Source organism: Parus major, chromosome Z, assembly GCF_001522545.3.
Source record: "Parus major isolate Abel chromosome Z, Parus_major1.1, whole genome shotgun sequence".
NCBI classification, from domain to species: domain Eukaryota; kingdom Metazoa; phylum Chordata; class Aves; order Passeriformes; family Paridae; genus Parus; species Parus major.
The window spans coordinates 64666809-64683329 of NC_031799.1; the positions used below are offsets into that span (position 1 = coordinate 64666809).

At 35.9% G+C, this 16521-nt stretch overlaps 1 protein-coding gene across 31 annotated transcripts in view; it reads right to left on the reverse strand.

Moving 5' to 3' along the window:
* Positions 1–4752: 4752 nt before the first annotated feature.
* The window catches only part of PPIP5K2 (diphosphoinositol pentakisphosphate kinase 2), a 52263-nt gene continuing 40494 nt past the window's right edge, over positions 4753–16521 (reverse strand). For 10 of the 31 annotated variants that reach the window (XM_019009185.2, XM_019009188.2, XM_033520614.1 and 7 more), the window contains 7 exons: positions 16019–16088; positions 13841–13960; positions 13601–13651; positions 12935–12997; positions 8975–9106; positions 7274–7402; positions 4753–6645 (listed from right to left, as the gene is read on the reverse strand). In XM_019009185.2, coding sequence (XP_018864730.1) covers positions 6518–6645; positions 7274–7402; positions 8975–9106; positions 12935–12997; positions 13601–13651; positions 13841–13960; positions 16019–16088 — 693 coding nt within the window. In that variant the 3' untranslated portion in view covers positions 4753–6517. Of the gene's footprint in view, positions 6646–7273; positions 7403–8974; positions 9107–11179; positions 11240–12212; positions 12352–12934; positions 12998–13600; positions 13652–13840; positions 13961–14121; positions 14720–16018; positions 16089–16521 lie in introns of those variants that run through there. The other 21 variants (XM_033520618.1, XM_033520630.1, XM_033520625.1 and 18 more) reach the window with 12 other exon arrangements.

Here is a 16521-nt window from a genome sequence, read left to right on the forward strand (position 1 = left end):
TGGTCACAAGCCTATAAATCCTGGGAGGAAAAATAAACTCTGCTCTTTCTTTCACCACACCTCGAGCTGTGTCCGCATGCTCTATTCATCTTCAGTGGTAACACCATATAACTTGCAACTTTTGCCATCCAAATTCAAAAGTTTAGTCATTTCTTAAAGGACTATTTGGCTAAGTTAAAAACTTAGGAGACCAGTGAATACAGTGAAAATTTACTTAAAACCTAAAACCAAAATTTCTTAAGCACATTATTTATTAAAATACCATCCTATTTTTTTTCATATAACCATTTAAAAAATAAGTTTAATAAGTGTGAAAAGCATCCTTTGATTATTTATTGGGCCAAATTAACTTTTTTTCCAAATAAAGCTGATTTCAGCTGGAATAACAGCTACTTAAGCAAGGCAAAATTTTGTCCTGTAGACACAAACACATGAAAGAATATGAAAAAAGTGGTGGGTTTGGAGCTTTGTGCATTTTGCAGATGTTCAGTTAGTACCAGCTCTGATTTGGAGCATCTGGAAGCAATAAATAGAACTATTCAATGCGAAAAGACACACTGGCTTACACCATGAGGTCTAAAAGTTACTGGGAAAGGGAAGTAAAGTTTTTGACCAGTCTTTAACAAAATATGCACTTAGTGTGCACATGTGTAGGGAGAAGAAAATACCTGCCTGTATTGCTGTAGGTCTGTTAACTGAAGTTTATCAAAATCAAACTGTACAAAGTTTGTACATAGGAGGAAGAGAAGTGATAAAGACATGTCTGTGAGTGGACCTGATTGCTCACAGAGTCAGTGTAGTCTCCATCCTTCAAGGCTGTAAAGCCCAAGCTGGATAAAGTGACATGGTTTGGTCCCACAGATGATTCTGATTTGAGCATGACATTGAACCACAGTCCTCCTGAGGCCATTTACATCCTGAGTTACTCTGTGTTTCTATGATCCTTGTTTAGCCTTACTGATTTTGGATTGAATACATAGCCTATGTTGAGGTTAAAATATATGTCAATTAATAACAGAATAAGAATAGAACAGAACAGTTGGAAAGGACCCACAATGACCATTTAGTTTAACTGCCTGACTGCTTCAGGGCTGACCAAATTTCTAGCCTATTATGAAGGACATAATCTAGATGCCTGTTTTTAAGGCACTGACAGGTTCAGGGTATCAACCACCTCTCTAGAAAGCCTGTGCTAGGGTTTGACCACCCTTGTCATTCCTAATGTCCAGTCAGAACCTGTCCTGATGCAGCTTTGAACCATTCCCACACACCCTGTTGCTGAACTGCAGGGAGACGAGCTCAGCACCTCCTTCCCCACTTTCCCTCCTCTGGGAGCTGAACACAGCAGTGATGTCGCCCCTCAGCCTTCTTCTCTCCACCACCCCTTGCAGGACAGACTTTCCAGCCATTCTACCTGCCTGGCTGTCTTCTGGATGTATTCAGGTGCCTTAGCATTGTTCTTAATTTTTGTGGCCCAGAACTGCATACAGTTTTACTCTCTCATAACTAATACGAAAGCTAGAAATGGCAGGAACCTCCAGGTATTTGCTTTTTTCATTCCATTCTGTTTCAAATACAATGTAATTTCAGTCTTTTGAATTCTCTTAGTTGAATCTTCTCCTTTGTTTTCTTTTCTATTTTCAGTATTTGTAACACTACATGTTCTGAGCAAGTACTCTTTAAAAATGTCTACAGACTCAGTTTAAATTCATAAATAGTTCGAACTACTTTTTAGAGTAGCCTTTTCAAATAATTTATGGAAGTTTTACATATAATATTTTAAATCTAAATATAGTCCCAGCCATCACCCAAAAGAGAAAAAGCTATCAAGAGTCTGAAGACAAATAAGACAGGATGTCTGAACTGACTTATACTCAGATTTGAAAAGATTCACATAGTTTTAGTACTTGTTTTAGTATACAACAAATAATAACTTTATTAAATAAAGGAGCAGTTATTCCTTCTTCTGGAGAGATGAAACAGGAGATTTAGTAAGACAGTTGCAACCAGACCAAGAAAGCTTAGTTGGAAGCAAAGATAATTCATTATATGTTGTGGTGGGCTTTTTAGTTTGCAGGCAAGGTTAGAGGCTTTCGTGTTCGTTTTTCCCTCGCTGCCGCGATTGAAGCTTCTGCTGGGTTCTCCCCGCCCCTCCCCTCTCTCCCGCTGCTGCGGTTGTGCCTGCCGCCCCCGCTGCCTGCGGGCCCGCGGCTCCCTCCGTGTCGTTGTGTTTTCCCCCACCTTGGGCCGTCGCCGGCACCGCAGCCCCCGGTCCCGCGCGGGCGGTGCCAGGCGGCCTCTGCTGCCGCCTGACCCCGCAGCGGCTTCGCTCACTCGGGCCCCGGCCCGCGAGACCCCAGGCTCCGGCTTCAGCTCGTGTTTCTCCCCGCACTGTGTCCGCCTCCGTTTTCCCTCCGGGCGGCCCGCGCGGCCGAGGGAGACCTGCTCCTTTGTTGTCGGGGCCCCGGCGGGCGCCGCCGCTGCACATCCGCTTTTTTTGTTACTCCGGCCCCGGCGCCGTGCCTCTGCCGCTTTTGCCGGTGTGTTTCCGCTTTCTCGTGTTCCAGCAGCAGAGCCTCAGGCAGCGCGATCTCTCCCCCTCTCCTCCACCCCGTCTTGCAAAAACTCCTAACCCTCGGAAATTAACTAGAGAATTCCCATGCCCGTTACCACTTATCTTCACCTGTTGGTATTTTATTTGTAGAAAGTTTGTGTGCCCGCCAGCTGTAATTTTTAACTGCTTCTCACAATTCCCAACCCCCTGTGGCGTTAACCCTTTAAAAGGAGACGGTCAGACCCCCCGTCCTTTGTCTTTTCTCCTGAGTTTCTCCTTACAGAATAAATTTGTGAATTGCAAATCAGAAGAGAGTCCTCCCCTCACTCCTTCGCCTGATCCCAAAGACGAGTGTTCAAAGAAGGGCTGAAAAGCTCAAACCCGAACTGGGGCTAAAACAGTAGCCTCGGTTCAGGCCCCGCTTGGCCCGAGCCAGAGAGAAAAACAAAACCTATCTGAGCTAGCCCGGGAAATCTCTGGCCCGCGTCAATAATAGAACTATCCTGGATCTGCTGCAAAATGCATGTCACCTCATTACCTTGTTTTCCCTTGTCAGTGACTTATCTCTTTGACAGAACATTCTGTAAATTCTAAATTTCAGAACTCTGGATTGGAAGTCTGTTTGTGTATACTACATTCTATATATGCACAGTGGCAACTTTTTAATCCAGTCTATTTTTATTTTTTTTAAACAAATCCGCTTTAGAACTGGTTTTCTATCGATGCAGAATTTAAGCTTCCTGTAAGGTCTTTTCTACAGTAGCTTCTACCTTTTATAATATGTCTGTTTTCTGTAGTTAGTGCATTCTCCTCCTCCTAGGCTCATATTTGATGCCAATCCCACACTCACACATTCTCTTTTTTAGAGATAAAATATTTGACCTGTTTTTTTTATTCAGCATCTGTTTTTCACAGTAATACACTCTGGACTGCTTTGGTGTTAAGCCAGTTTCTGTATTTCAGAGCACAAAATGGTTGTTTTTAAGGTTAAGAGGCGGAATCAAAAAATTAGCACTTAAAAATGCTTAATGAAATTTGTCCTCACAAAAGCAAGCAAAATGAAGACTTTTAATTAGAAAATATAAAAGAAATACGAACTACTGCTAGAAAGTACACTTGTTTACTTACACTGCTTTTTGCAGAATTTACTTTTTGGAAAAGTTTTTCTTATTTCGTTTTTCTTTAGTAAGTTACTTATGGGACTATCAAAAATACAGTTGCTGTAAATTGATTAAGTAAAAAAGCAGGAAGTATTAAGGAATATTAAGCTTCTGTCTGTGTCAGATGACAGGAAGTAGTCTTAAACCCCTATGTTCTGCCACTTGTCTATTGCACTGAAATAGCTTTTAAAAATCTTTGTTATATCTCTTCTGCCATTATACTTTGAACTGTTTTTGATGCTGTTGTTCAAAGTATGATCATTATTTTTGATATATTATTATATAATAATTATTTCTTTTATGCATACCTCCCTAGGCTTGTTAATTTGGATTTCTACAAAATTAAACTTTGGAACCACATCTACTTTCCCTTAACAGCTTCTGTGTGCTTGGATAATTACATAACTGAAATTTATTTATTATAATAAAGAAACATTAAAAAGGATTTAAATTAATTTTGTGAGTTTTCACACACATTTTTGTGGTTGGTCTATTTTGTAATGATGCTTCATTTTTGAAGAAATGCTAAGCTAAATAATCGCTTGAATTACATTGCAGAGTGGCAATATTTTGGGAGTCAGTCATATATTGAACACTGGTTTTCTGTAACCATATTCTTTGACCTCTGTCAAATCTGGTTGGAATGGGTTGTATAGTTGAAAAAGTTTAAGGTGAGAGAGAGTGGTATTGCATAGAGACACTGAATTAAAAATAGATTCAAATCTGTGCAGTCCACATTATGTCCTATTGTCAGTCTCAACAGGAAGCAGAAGAGCACTCGCAGTGGTTCTATATTTGATGTTACCATTCTGGAACATGACACTGCAGAATGTGTGACTGCCACTGATCTATTTGAGGAGTGATTTCAGTATAAAATTATACTGTCTTTACTTTTATGCCACATCCTTACCACCAAGAATTATTTTGGCTTATTTGTAAATTAATGGCTTATATGTAAATTGTTTTCCACTGAGATTACTTTTTCAGCTACTCACTATACTTCACAGTGCTTTTAAAAGAAAAAACAATAGAGAGAAGTTGCCAGTAACCTTGGTTTATTTAGAAGCACATAAAAAAATTTATCCTGCAGTTTTGGTTGATTGGAATGATATACTTAAATTTTTAGTTGTTTTTTTTTTTTATACAGTAAACAAGTGTATATTCAGTTGTATGCAAGACCAACATTGTCAGCAACACAATTACACTATAGTAAATGAAATGCTTGAAGTATATAGCTGCAAAACCCTTCATATTTTTGGTATTTAACCAGCATTGTTAGAAATAGTCTGCTGAAGCCATTTCATATATGGCAAACACTGAAAAAAGACCCTGTGACAAAGTGTATGTAACTATAGTTGCACTGGCTCTGGAGACAAGTAAGAGCCCTACTTAAACATTTTACTCATAAGCTATGTCTTCTGCAGCTGAAACATGGTAAGAAGTACCTAACTTGTAGTTATGAAGTCCATTCTTACTACTAAGCCACTTGAACTTATAGAACTAGTCTATATTTTCATACATTTGGGATACTCATAACCCATTAATGTTTCATGCCACAGAAAAAAATTACAATTGCTTAGACTGGATAATTATTCTAAATAACACCACAAAGCCACATTCCACCAATTTAGAAATGCTTCTTACCTCTTTTATAAAATGTTTATTTTTTTTTTTTCCTTTTTTGTTTGTTTGCTTTGTGAGGTTTTTTCCTGTTTTTTTGGGTGTTCCTTTCATTTGTTTGGTTTTAAGGGGGTGGCCTGTTTTGTTGTTTGTTTATTGGTGTTTTTTTGTTGGTTTGTTTGGATTTTTTGAGGTTTTTGTTTTGAGAGTTGCTGTGAACCACCTATATCGGAAGGAGGGAGGTATGAAAATTCCCAGGCCATTATGAATCCTGAGTATTTTGGAACAGTATACATTAAGTTCTGGTAGTCCACAGTCTCTCTCTGGTGAAAGGATGATAATAAAGCACAAATGGAATATTTACAATTTTTAGAATAAACCTAGTAGCAGACTAGCTGTAGTCATATGTCCTTCTACAAAACCTGCTTTTCAGTATCACCTTTTTCTAGAAAGATATATCAAGGAAAACCTTTTTTAGGCAGCAAAATAAGGTTTTGATAAAAACATATAAAGGACAGTTTTATCTGCTGGATGATATATAGGCACCTGTATACAAGCATGTGTACTGCATAATAAAAGCGAAAGTAGATTTGAATGTTACAGGTCCAATGTAAACAGAAAAAAAAAAGTAGTCAGAAGTGCTGATACATGAACTCACTCCATCATGCTTAATTATTGCAGCATATATGATACAGAGTAATTAAAATGCAGAAAATATCTGCTTATCTCCGAAACAGGGAAAAGAGATCTCTTTGGAAATGTAGTTAAATTTTAAAAAAGTCAAGATGTGTGTTACATTTCAGCACATAGAAGGAATTCACAGGGAGATTATAAACTCCTGAAAATAGAAGTTTATGATGACAACAGACAGTGCTGTCATTACAGTGACATCAACAGACCCACAGTAACACATACGATATTTTTTTGAACAGGTGTACAGTAGGTATTTGAAGACACAGAAAAGGTTCATGTGCAGCTTTTCCATTAAAAGGTGTGCAGTTCATCAAACTGGTAAGTACATTTCCTGAAATGTTTTCGAAAATGAGAAAAACACTTGACCTAAATATGGTGTACACTAGTTAACCATGTATAAAGATTCTTAAGTGCACTATGAATTGCAGATCCAGACAAGAATGGTTTTTGACAGTTCAGTAATTTGCTTGAATGCACACTAATGAACCATTTAAGAAGATGTTTCCAGTTTTGTCGATCGTTTTTTCTCAGGAGTTTCACCACAAAGTTCTGCACCTAATGAGGCCTCTTCAAGAGATGATTTAATATTAGATACATTTACAGGACATCCAAGGGTAGCTGTATAGACAGAGAGAAAAGAAATATTATGTTTGTCTTAATAGCCATATATCCATACTAAAAAAAGCATTGAAGGCAAGAAAATGCATGTTATCTAGCACAGAAACAAATAAGCTACACTATCAAATGGTGTATGAAATCCAAGTGAAATTTGGTGTCTAAACAGCACAAACATCCAAAAGCAGACAGTGCAGCTGGCCAACAGTTTAGACTGAACATACTAATGACTGAATGCATCACCATGTTATTGGTAGCTTCAGTTAGAACAGAGTCACAAAGCTCTACATTAGGTTTTAGAAAACATCTTAGAAATTCAGCCATTTAAATAAATGAATTTACTTTGTCTTACTTGAAGATAGCTGTCATACATCAGAGCAAAAGCTCATGAACTTCAGGTCATAGAAAATGAAACAATTCAGAGAACTGGAGAAAGTAACTATTAACACCATTTTACTGTTAAAGCTATTTATGCAATGCTACTGAGTTCTCACTGACCCACAAATTTTTTCTACTTAGGCAGGGAATGTTAAGAAACAGCTGCCTTACTGAGTCATGTAATATGTAAGGAAGAATTATAGTGCTGAAAATAATCAAGTTAGTCATTCTGCCTTTGACAGAATTTACTTACATAGGGTTAGTTTCTCTACTGCTAGCCTTTCAGGCAAAGTTTCAAGTGGAGTTGGTTGAATTTTTGCAGGGGTAAATGTATTTAAAGAAATTTTTCTTCCTGAAAGGGGCATCATGTAAATTGGAGAAGCTGAAATTGTGGGGAAAAAAAACATTAACAATAAAAATATTCTCACCTAAACCAGATGTCAAAAACTGTAGCCACAGGACTGTGTATCCATGCAGCAAAAGAGATACCACATTTAAAAACCAGCTGCTCAGCTACCAATTTTTGACTCTAGTGTTAAAACTTCACAACATAAAAAGACAAGTCTTAAAATCTTTTTTTTTTTAACCACAGAAAGCTACACTGTAAGTTCATGCTGTTACAGCAGAATTTCAGTAACAGGTGCCTTGCCAGAAGATTAGCAAAAGCTTTAGTGTTATTTCTCATAGGTTATGAAGATTGCACCTGAATAGGCTTTAAGTCCAACACATCTATGAAAAGTGTACACAATGCACTACTTCTACACAACCTCCAAATGGTACAGAAAACCAGGAGAACTAAATATCTATGACTTTAATTGTATCAGGTCTATTTTCCAACCACTCCTTGGCAGAAAGGTGACAATCATATGCTAGGAGTATGACACGTTTTGTTTTTCTGTGTTTCTTCATCTTGTATACTCTGAATTCTGAACTGATGTTGAAGACACACAAAATTCCTGACCAGTATAAAAAGACATTTTTTAAGTAACTGAGAATTTTCATATACTTGTAAGCCTCTCTGAGCTCTTTCTCAGTAACATAAATTTTCTTAAATCAATTATATTCTTTCACAAATATAGGAGGCATGTCCTATCAAATAAGCTGTTGATTAAAATGTAAACTGTATAAAATAATGGGGGGGAAAAAGGAAAAGTCATGTAGCAGAAAAAAGGGACAAGTCCAAACAGGTTGTATCCAGGTCCATACTGTTTTATCAGAACTGGCAAGTACAAGTTTCCTGATCAAAGCATGAGTCTTTGGACACTTCCTTAGGAAAAATGATTTTCAATCACCTGACACATTTATTTATAAGCATCCTATTATGTGGTAAATCTGACCTAACTGAAACCATTTCCAAAGACACAGCAGTAGAATCACAATGGGAAATCACTTCCCCAGACACATGCACATGGATAGAATTCAGCAGTATTTCCATTCAAGATCACCTAAACTTTAGATGTGCAGCACAAACTGTTAAAAAACTAAGTAGCTGCAAAGCACTCTACAGGTAAAACCGTAGGTAATAATAAAAAAACAGGAAATACAAAGTTTTAAGTATAAATGCAAGACTGTTCTGCTGATGTTACTGCCAGTACAACAGTACAACAGTATAAAGCTGGGAATACTGCATGCTCCCTGAAAAGCATTACCTGTAATTCAGCTGAGTGTGGACAGTGAAGGGAAGTCAATGTAATAATAAAGGAAGTAAACTAACTATGATTTCATTAAATCCTTAATTTACTACCTCAGCCAACACAGACATTACTTCAGTGAATTATACATGTCCATACCCACAGAAGGATAGTGCAAAATGTAAAATTATCATTTACGTATGTTTTCATTTTCTTGAAAAGCAGTATCCTTTGTTTACTTGTTAGCTGCAAAGCACTGCAAAGATTAACTATACAACAGTTAAGAATTTAAAATTAACATTATTACAAACTATAGCCAGTACATGTTTCCTGTAGATTCTCCCTTGATGGAGCAGCAACAGAAGCAAGAAATTCATCCACCTGCTTCAGAGACAAGGAATTGTGTAGAGTTTCCAAAGGGCAAATAGAAGGCACCATGGAATACAGTTCAAAACCTAAAAGAAAAAAATAATAAAAAAAGAGATTTCCAAACATAAGACAGGATTTAAGCTACTGCATTCATGCATGATTAGAAGTGCTTAGTTTACATTAGCACACTCAGGCATAAGTCTCTTGAAATCATGGAAATTAAATATTACAGGAGTTGGAACAAGATTAGCCAATTTCCAGCTAAACATACTGTGAAACATAACATGGGATACAACTCCCATGTACACATGAAGTATATGTGTGCACATAAATTATTCAAACATGAGAACTATCTTCTCCTCCCAAATCAGTTAATGAAAAATAATTTTCCTTTAAGATAAATTTAGCAGATAACTGAAAAAAAAAAAAGGTCAGGAAAAGGTAGTATTTTTTCTACTCATTTTGATACCTGGCACAAGACTAAATAGGTAACTTATTCATGCAAGAAAGTATACTATTTTGTTAGCAGACAAGAGCTAAAAATGCTGTATCTTCCAAGAAATAAATTTGCAGAATTCATGTTCTATCATCTTCAGTATTCTGTGAAAACAAACTGTTGCCTTTAATATCAAAGGAAAGCCACTGTTAGCATTTTTATACCTTAAGGTTACATGGTTTTACTTTCTGAGACAGATACACACCTACCTTTATGCATTTAAAAACAGTATTGAAAAACTAGAAGTTTCATATTAGAACAGGTAAGTAAAGCAACCCAAGAATCTAAAGATTTATTGGACTTTGCTTTTCTATGTTAGTATTGATCATACACTAACCATGCATATCCACATTACTAACAGACTAAAAAGCATTTAAACATCTTAGCTAAAAAAGATTTTCAGTCCTCTAAAGTGATTCAGGTTTGGTAACTCAGTGAACGGCTTTTCATCCAGTTGCATTTCAGAAGAGGAAAATATGTCCATTAGTGTTTTCAACATACAGCTGTAACATTATAACTTTGCAATTCAATACTGTAAATTTCTTCTTAGACAATTACATGAAGAAGCAATAGTGAATGCAATAATGTTTAGAATTTCAGTTCAAGGTACATTTATTAGAAGCAACATTATGACTGTGAACTGTTATTTTCCATAAAATAATATGAAACAATGTTCCTGTTATATCCAATGTTGCCCATTCACTCCCCATTAGTACTTAGCATAAAGAAGAAATTCAACGAGATTTCAACCCCCAAATGTCTGTGCTTATGTTTAGATCCACCTTAGTCATATTCAAATTGTGGGGACCATTGTTACCAATAGTCAAAGCAACTGAGGTGTACTTATGTCACCTTCACTTAAATTATAAACAAATTGTTTATAAACTTATATACAAAATTATAAACAAATTGTTGCACTTCATGAAGACTTGGGTTTTGTGTACAAAAATGCCACCACCATACTATATCATTTCTATTCTCCTATGAAGTCAGTAGCTAACCTTCAGTGTTAGCACTAAGATGCTTGCCATACATATTAATATCCTAAATAACTATATCCATGCATGTAAAGCGCAAACCCTTTTGTTGCCTTACAGTAAAATCTAAGATTTCTCTTTACCCTGACAGAAGAGTCACTATCACTTCAATGAAAATTTATTTTTCTAATTTTGCAATTAATGAAGTGGGACAAAGTCAGGTTAACTTTTTAGTTACTATTATTGTAATAGTGTATGTCACAGAGAACCAGAAAGGAATTCCAAAATGCACTCATGCCCTTTAAAAGAAAAAAGAGAAGAAATAAAATTTTCTTGTTCCCCTCCAAATTTTTTGTTTTCTGATGTCAATCAGAATTGTCATATCCCAACAGATTGTAGTATCTTTATGTCTAAGGGATATGGCTTAAAAGATAATCTGGAAATCTATGTGTGGTGTTTTATTTAAATGTTTTCTGATAAGTATTTTGTGATGTTATAAGGAATAAATTTGAAATTTTATGATGAAGAAGCCCAACAGTATCCCTTTAAGAAGGCAACTTCCTGTACACTAACAGCCTTTGATTTTTGCCTGTATAAAGTGTCAAAACGCAAGACAATGAAAGGGTTAACGCAGCATCTCAAAAAGCCACCCTGCTTCTTAAGATTCAAAAGCTGTAGAGACATACCACTGGAGCCTAGAAATTCCACAGAGGAAATGGACCAGCACCTAAAGAGGTGTAGGTGTTCTGCAGGGGCCCAGAAAATAAAGTATAGCAGTTTCAGAAGATACTTGTTTCACCATGTTCCTTGAACTAAAGATGGGGGGAGGGGGGAAGTCTGAAATGAGTTAAGAGGGTGTGATAACAACATAGAAGGATGAAAATAACAGAGTGAAAGGGACAAGGAAAATTAAAATCACAGTCCAGAGGACAGACAAAAAAACATCAATATGGCATTATGTTAGTAGAGAACCCCTGGAAACCTACAATTTACTTAGGGTTCATAGGAGCTCATACTGCATGCACTAATCTTGTCAAAGATGTGTGGTAAGACTGCTGCATTAAGTGAATCTGTACAATCAATGTCATCAATAAAAGCTATTTAGATTTTTTTAGTGAATGGAGTCACAAAAAGTGACTAAATGGAACAGAAAGTAATCCTGTTATTAGCCACAGATTCTCAAATGCAGTTCTTACTTTCTGACCTTGTATGTTTTGGGAATATTGTTTGGTTTGAGTTGTAACATAAAAAATGGACTCCTGACTTTTCTACTTGAGATAGGACATTAGCTTTTGCCTTTTAGATCAAACGCAGGTCTTAATGGTATAAATTTAGCCTTACTATAGTTTTCCTTCAAGAAGCACTGCAGTGCAAAAAAGTCACTATGGATTTAATATGAATATAACAAAATACTACTCTGCTTCTAAACAAAGCTAAACAAAAACTCAAGTTTTCTTTTTTAAAAACTTTATTTTTAAGAAAATGTATTTTGAATCTAACATGAAAATACTGATGATTTCCACTGCAATTTCAATATCACTATCACTGAATTCAGACAGTAGTCATGCACATTTTTAAAACTGCAGTTAAGAAATCTGGAGAAGTCCAGTGGGTCCTGAAGACTGAGTCTACTTTTCATTAACAGGATATATCTGGGGCCTATTCAATCATGTAGAAAGGGAGGCACAAAATATTTTGCTGAGGAAGAAAAAGACATACCTCTGTCCTGTGTGTTAAACGAGAATTTTTGCAAACTGAAGACAGCTCTCACTCTTGAAGCTCAAGAGGTCAGTGCTGCTCAAGAAGTCACAGCTCTCTTGCTGTGATTTTTAGTGCAATATTTAAGTAATTTGCACATCTGATGAACAGAGAAGTATGATAAGGTAAAATAAATTTTTGTCCCATAAAAAATATAGCAATTTAGCAGGAACAGAACCAAAGCTTCTGCTTTTGTTTTTGTAATTTAGCATCACTTCAAGAAGATAGTCATAAACTCCAGCTGTCAATGGTTTATTTTAGAATGGGCAGACTCAGAGAATCAGTTCAGCAGAAGAAAGACAAAGAAGAAGCAGCAGCTATCAAGAAGTGTATGTCTAATAAGATCAGATTTCAGTGTCTGTATCTTGTACCATACAGTCTGATCACAAAAGAACTTCTGAAGAATAATTTATTAGAGAGATCATAATTAACAGTAGCACTTAATTTTTTTTTTCACAAGTTTTTCTAAGTAATGAATTTTGATGTTGTATTTATATTAATGAATGGTAAAGAAAGGTTTTAGGATATCTAATGATTACAAATATATTTGGAATTGTGCTTGAAGTTAGAAACAACAGACGGCTGGATGATACTGTACACCCGTATTTGAAATAAAAATAAAAGGGATGAAGCAAGGAACCTTTTGTTTTCTATTTTGTTTTTAAAATAAAAGCAAAACGTACCATTGGTTGGGTGTCGAGCAAATGAGATAGAAAACCTTTTAACAGCAGAACCGCGTGTGGTGTCTGAGAAAGAGAAAAACAGGTACCTGAAATTTGTAACAGCTACCAAAAGAGGGAGATTTTAAAAAAGAAAAGTAAGAAGAAAGGAAAAAAGAAAAGATGAGAAGTGAGTGGCATGCAGAAGGAACCAAGGAAAAGGGCTAAAATCTAAATAGATGTTAAAAAGAAGAAAATTTGGATTGTTGGTAACTAGATGTGTAATGAAGTGTATGAAAACAAGCATAATGAGCTGGCAATTCTGGCATACAAGGTTATTCAGGTTAGACTCGAACACTGAGAAGTGAAGTGGGGGGGAAATCAGCATGAATTCACCTTGGAGTTATAAAGGTGTGCTTTGGTATCTTTACATTCTGAAATCTAGTGAGAGAGTTTCTTCTCTATGCCAGATTATCCAAAACTGAGAATCTCCTGCTCCTCTGTCATCCAAACCCCACCAAAAAAAGGTCAGGAATCCTAAAATTTTCACCATCAGTATTTAACTTATTACTTTATAATTTCATTCCTTGTATATGCTCCAAATACTTTATTTAATTTCAAGATCAATTAGCAGTGATAAAAAACAGGGTTTAAAATTATTAAAGAATTTTAAAAAAACTTTTCATTTACTTAGAAAATGTACTTGCTGGAATCTTGTGGCGCACATTACAAGTCTGTGATCTGGTGTTCAAGACAAACAAGAATTAACTATGCTATTAAGTTAAACATAAACAAGATATGGGCAATAAAAAGGCAACAGAAACTCATAAAATTAATACTAAGGCTAAAGATTCTAGGATTCCATTAAAATCTTTAGAAGTTCAATGTGGCACATGGGTTGTGCGTGCATGTGCGAGAGTGTGCACATACCATCTATGAAGCCAGAAGAAGTCAGCTTTTTACGATGCGTACGAGCATAATCCTGTAGGTTAGGTGCACTTGAAGAACCCCCGAGCACTGAGGTGCTAAACAGGCCCGCACAGTGAGACCCTGATGGGAGTTAGAGAAAATACATACAACAACCAGGTGTTCGTCCATTCACATTGGGGATGCATGCAGCATGCAAGCAAATGGCTCTTACCACACAAAAGGCAGCTTTTGGCAGTGCCTTGGACAGGTTCACAATATGCTTGTAATGTCAAGAGTGCGACTTGGAGGCTGAAACTATCATAATTTATTGTGCTTCTACTCATGAAACAGCACAATCTGCTATATGTGCAAAGAGAGGACTCACTTTAACAAAGTGAGTTCTTGTCCTGTTTTCACTTTTGGTAAAAAAAAAGTTACCAGTTAGCATCAGTGGAAACATAAACAAAACAACAAAACCAAATGAAGATGATGATGATGATGATGATAATGATTATTGATGATGATGATGATGATGTGAAAGTTGTGTCTTTGAAAACCTGTATTCCTGAAACAAATATAAACTGGAAAAATACTGTTGATTGCTATCATCCAAATCAACCTTTGAGATGACAGGCTGCTATGAAGTACTCATGCAGTTCCACAGACTTAGTATGTGGAAATACTTCTAACCCCAACAAAATCTAAACCAAATTGGAAATACTGTATTTGGAATTCACCTACCATTACTGATATTGTTATAAACTGAAAACACTTCTAAGTTTCATCAAGTTTAACTCGACTTCCTTTCATGAGAAGACTTTTGCACAGCTCCATGCAAGAGACAGTATGTTGTTACAACTCATGCATTCCTGTCACTAGAATGGGAGTTCAGACAAATCACTGAAAGCCACAGACAAAAATATAAAAATAACTTTTGTAATCATCAAGTATAAATGAAATTTACATACAACAATGAACAAAATGGGAAAAAAGTTGTATTTTTCTTCTTTACATTTTATTACTAGTTGAAAGGAGAAAGAATTTTTCACTTAGAACTTATCTTTTACATTGTAGATAAGTAGCAGCAGATATTTTTTTTTAAACCAGCAATACTTCCTTTCATTTCTCATAATAGTCCAGTGAGGGGAAACATTACTAGCACATGTGACCAATCACAGCCAAAATAAATTGATGCCTGATCTGTGGCAAAAGCCTTTCACACCAAATATAATACCTTAATCTACATGGATTAACTTCCACAAGCCATATTGTGACACACAAAAGAATACTCATTTAACTTTAGCAAGCATGGAATAAAAACCAGGACTTCAGTAACCAGGAGCACCTGATGTATGTATTTTACTATGGGAAAAATATAATGGGAAGAAAAGTATCACAGAAAGATTAGACATACAAAAAACACATATGTTTGCAAATAAAGGAAAAGCTACTTCTAAGTTTATGCATATAGGTGATGCATTTTTTAATACTTAATGTTTCCCATGAAAAGACACACAGAAAAAAAAGCAATATTGATTTATAGTAGTGAATGATTTCATTTTTTTGCGAGTCATATGTATGCCTGTTTTAATAAAGCAATAGAAAAGAATCACGTGAATTAACAAAATTTGAAAGAAGACTTTGAATTATAGCATGATTCATTCTAATGCTGAAAAGAAGAAATTAATTTTAGGAGAGGAATATCTGCAAAACCCCTGATACTATCAAGGAACTTTATGTTTGTTCCCCATCCCCCTCCCCTCAGAAAAACATCTTCACTTTCATCAATCGCCTACAGTAGGAAACAGAAATTTTCAAGACAAGTGTTTTAACTGCTTCCAGAGCAGGCCACTTTAATGCAAAATATTCTTGCAAAATCCAAAAGCTCAGTCAGGAACTACTGTATCTTAAAAATCTGCTTTATGTTAAAAACAATCCTGTGTACCTGTTGTAAGAAGTACAAAATCAGTAGTACAAGGAGTCTTAAACACTTTTCTCTTTTCAGTTTTAACTTAGTTAAAAATTTTGCTGCAAAAAAATTTTCCAGTCCATAGGCAGACACTTGGTGTATGTTACTGATAACAAGTACTATTTGGTCCTGTTAACAAAAATGCTATTCAAAGAATATACAAATATAGAGAAGAGCAGGCAGATGAAAAGCTGAAAACATCAAACAAAATTTCAACTGTAGGCACATACCTAGCCCACTCTGCTTTTGTTCCAGCATAGTTCTTGGTGTTCGTAAGTTACTATTGCTTTCTGATAGGACCTGGATATAAGAAAAAGAAAAATAAGGAAAAGTAGAACAGCAGCATGAAACATCCATTTAACTTGATACAGCAGCCTGTTTCAGACAAACAGGTGTTAATAAGCTGTATGATAAGTGTTAGTAAAAATATGTAAAGGAAACATGAGAGATCATGCAATATCCCCTTCTGAAGGGAGTTCATTTCACATATGAGTTCCTTGCAATGAAGCAGTGCGAAGCAAGCATTCAGAATGAGAAAGGACACAGACCAAGACTGATATGAGAACAGAAATTTGAGACATTTTATTTCATTTTACCAAATGCACTTTCCTAAACTGCGCCTGTATTGAAAAAAGGAGGGGAGGGAAGGAAAGACAGACAAGCTATTGAGGATACCATACAATCACTGACCATGCACAGGCTCAATCAGTACAATCTTCAGATGCTCACAGCC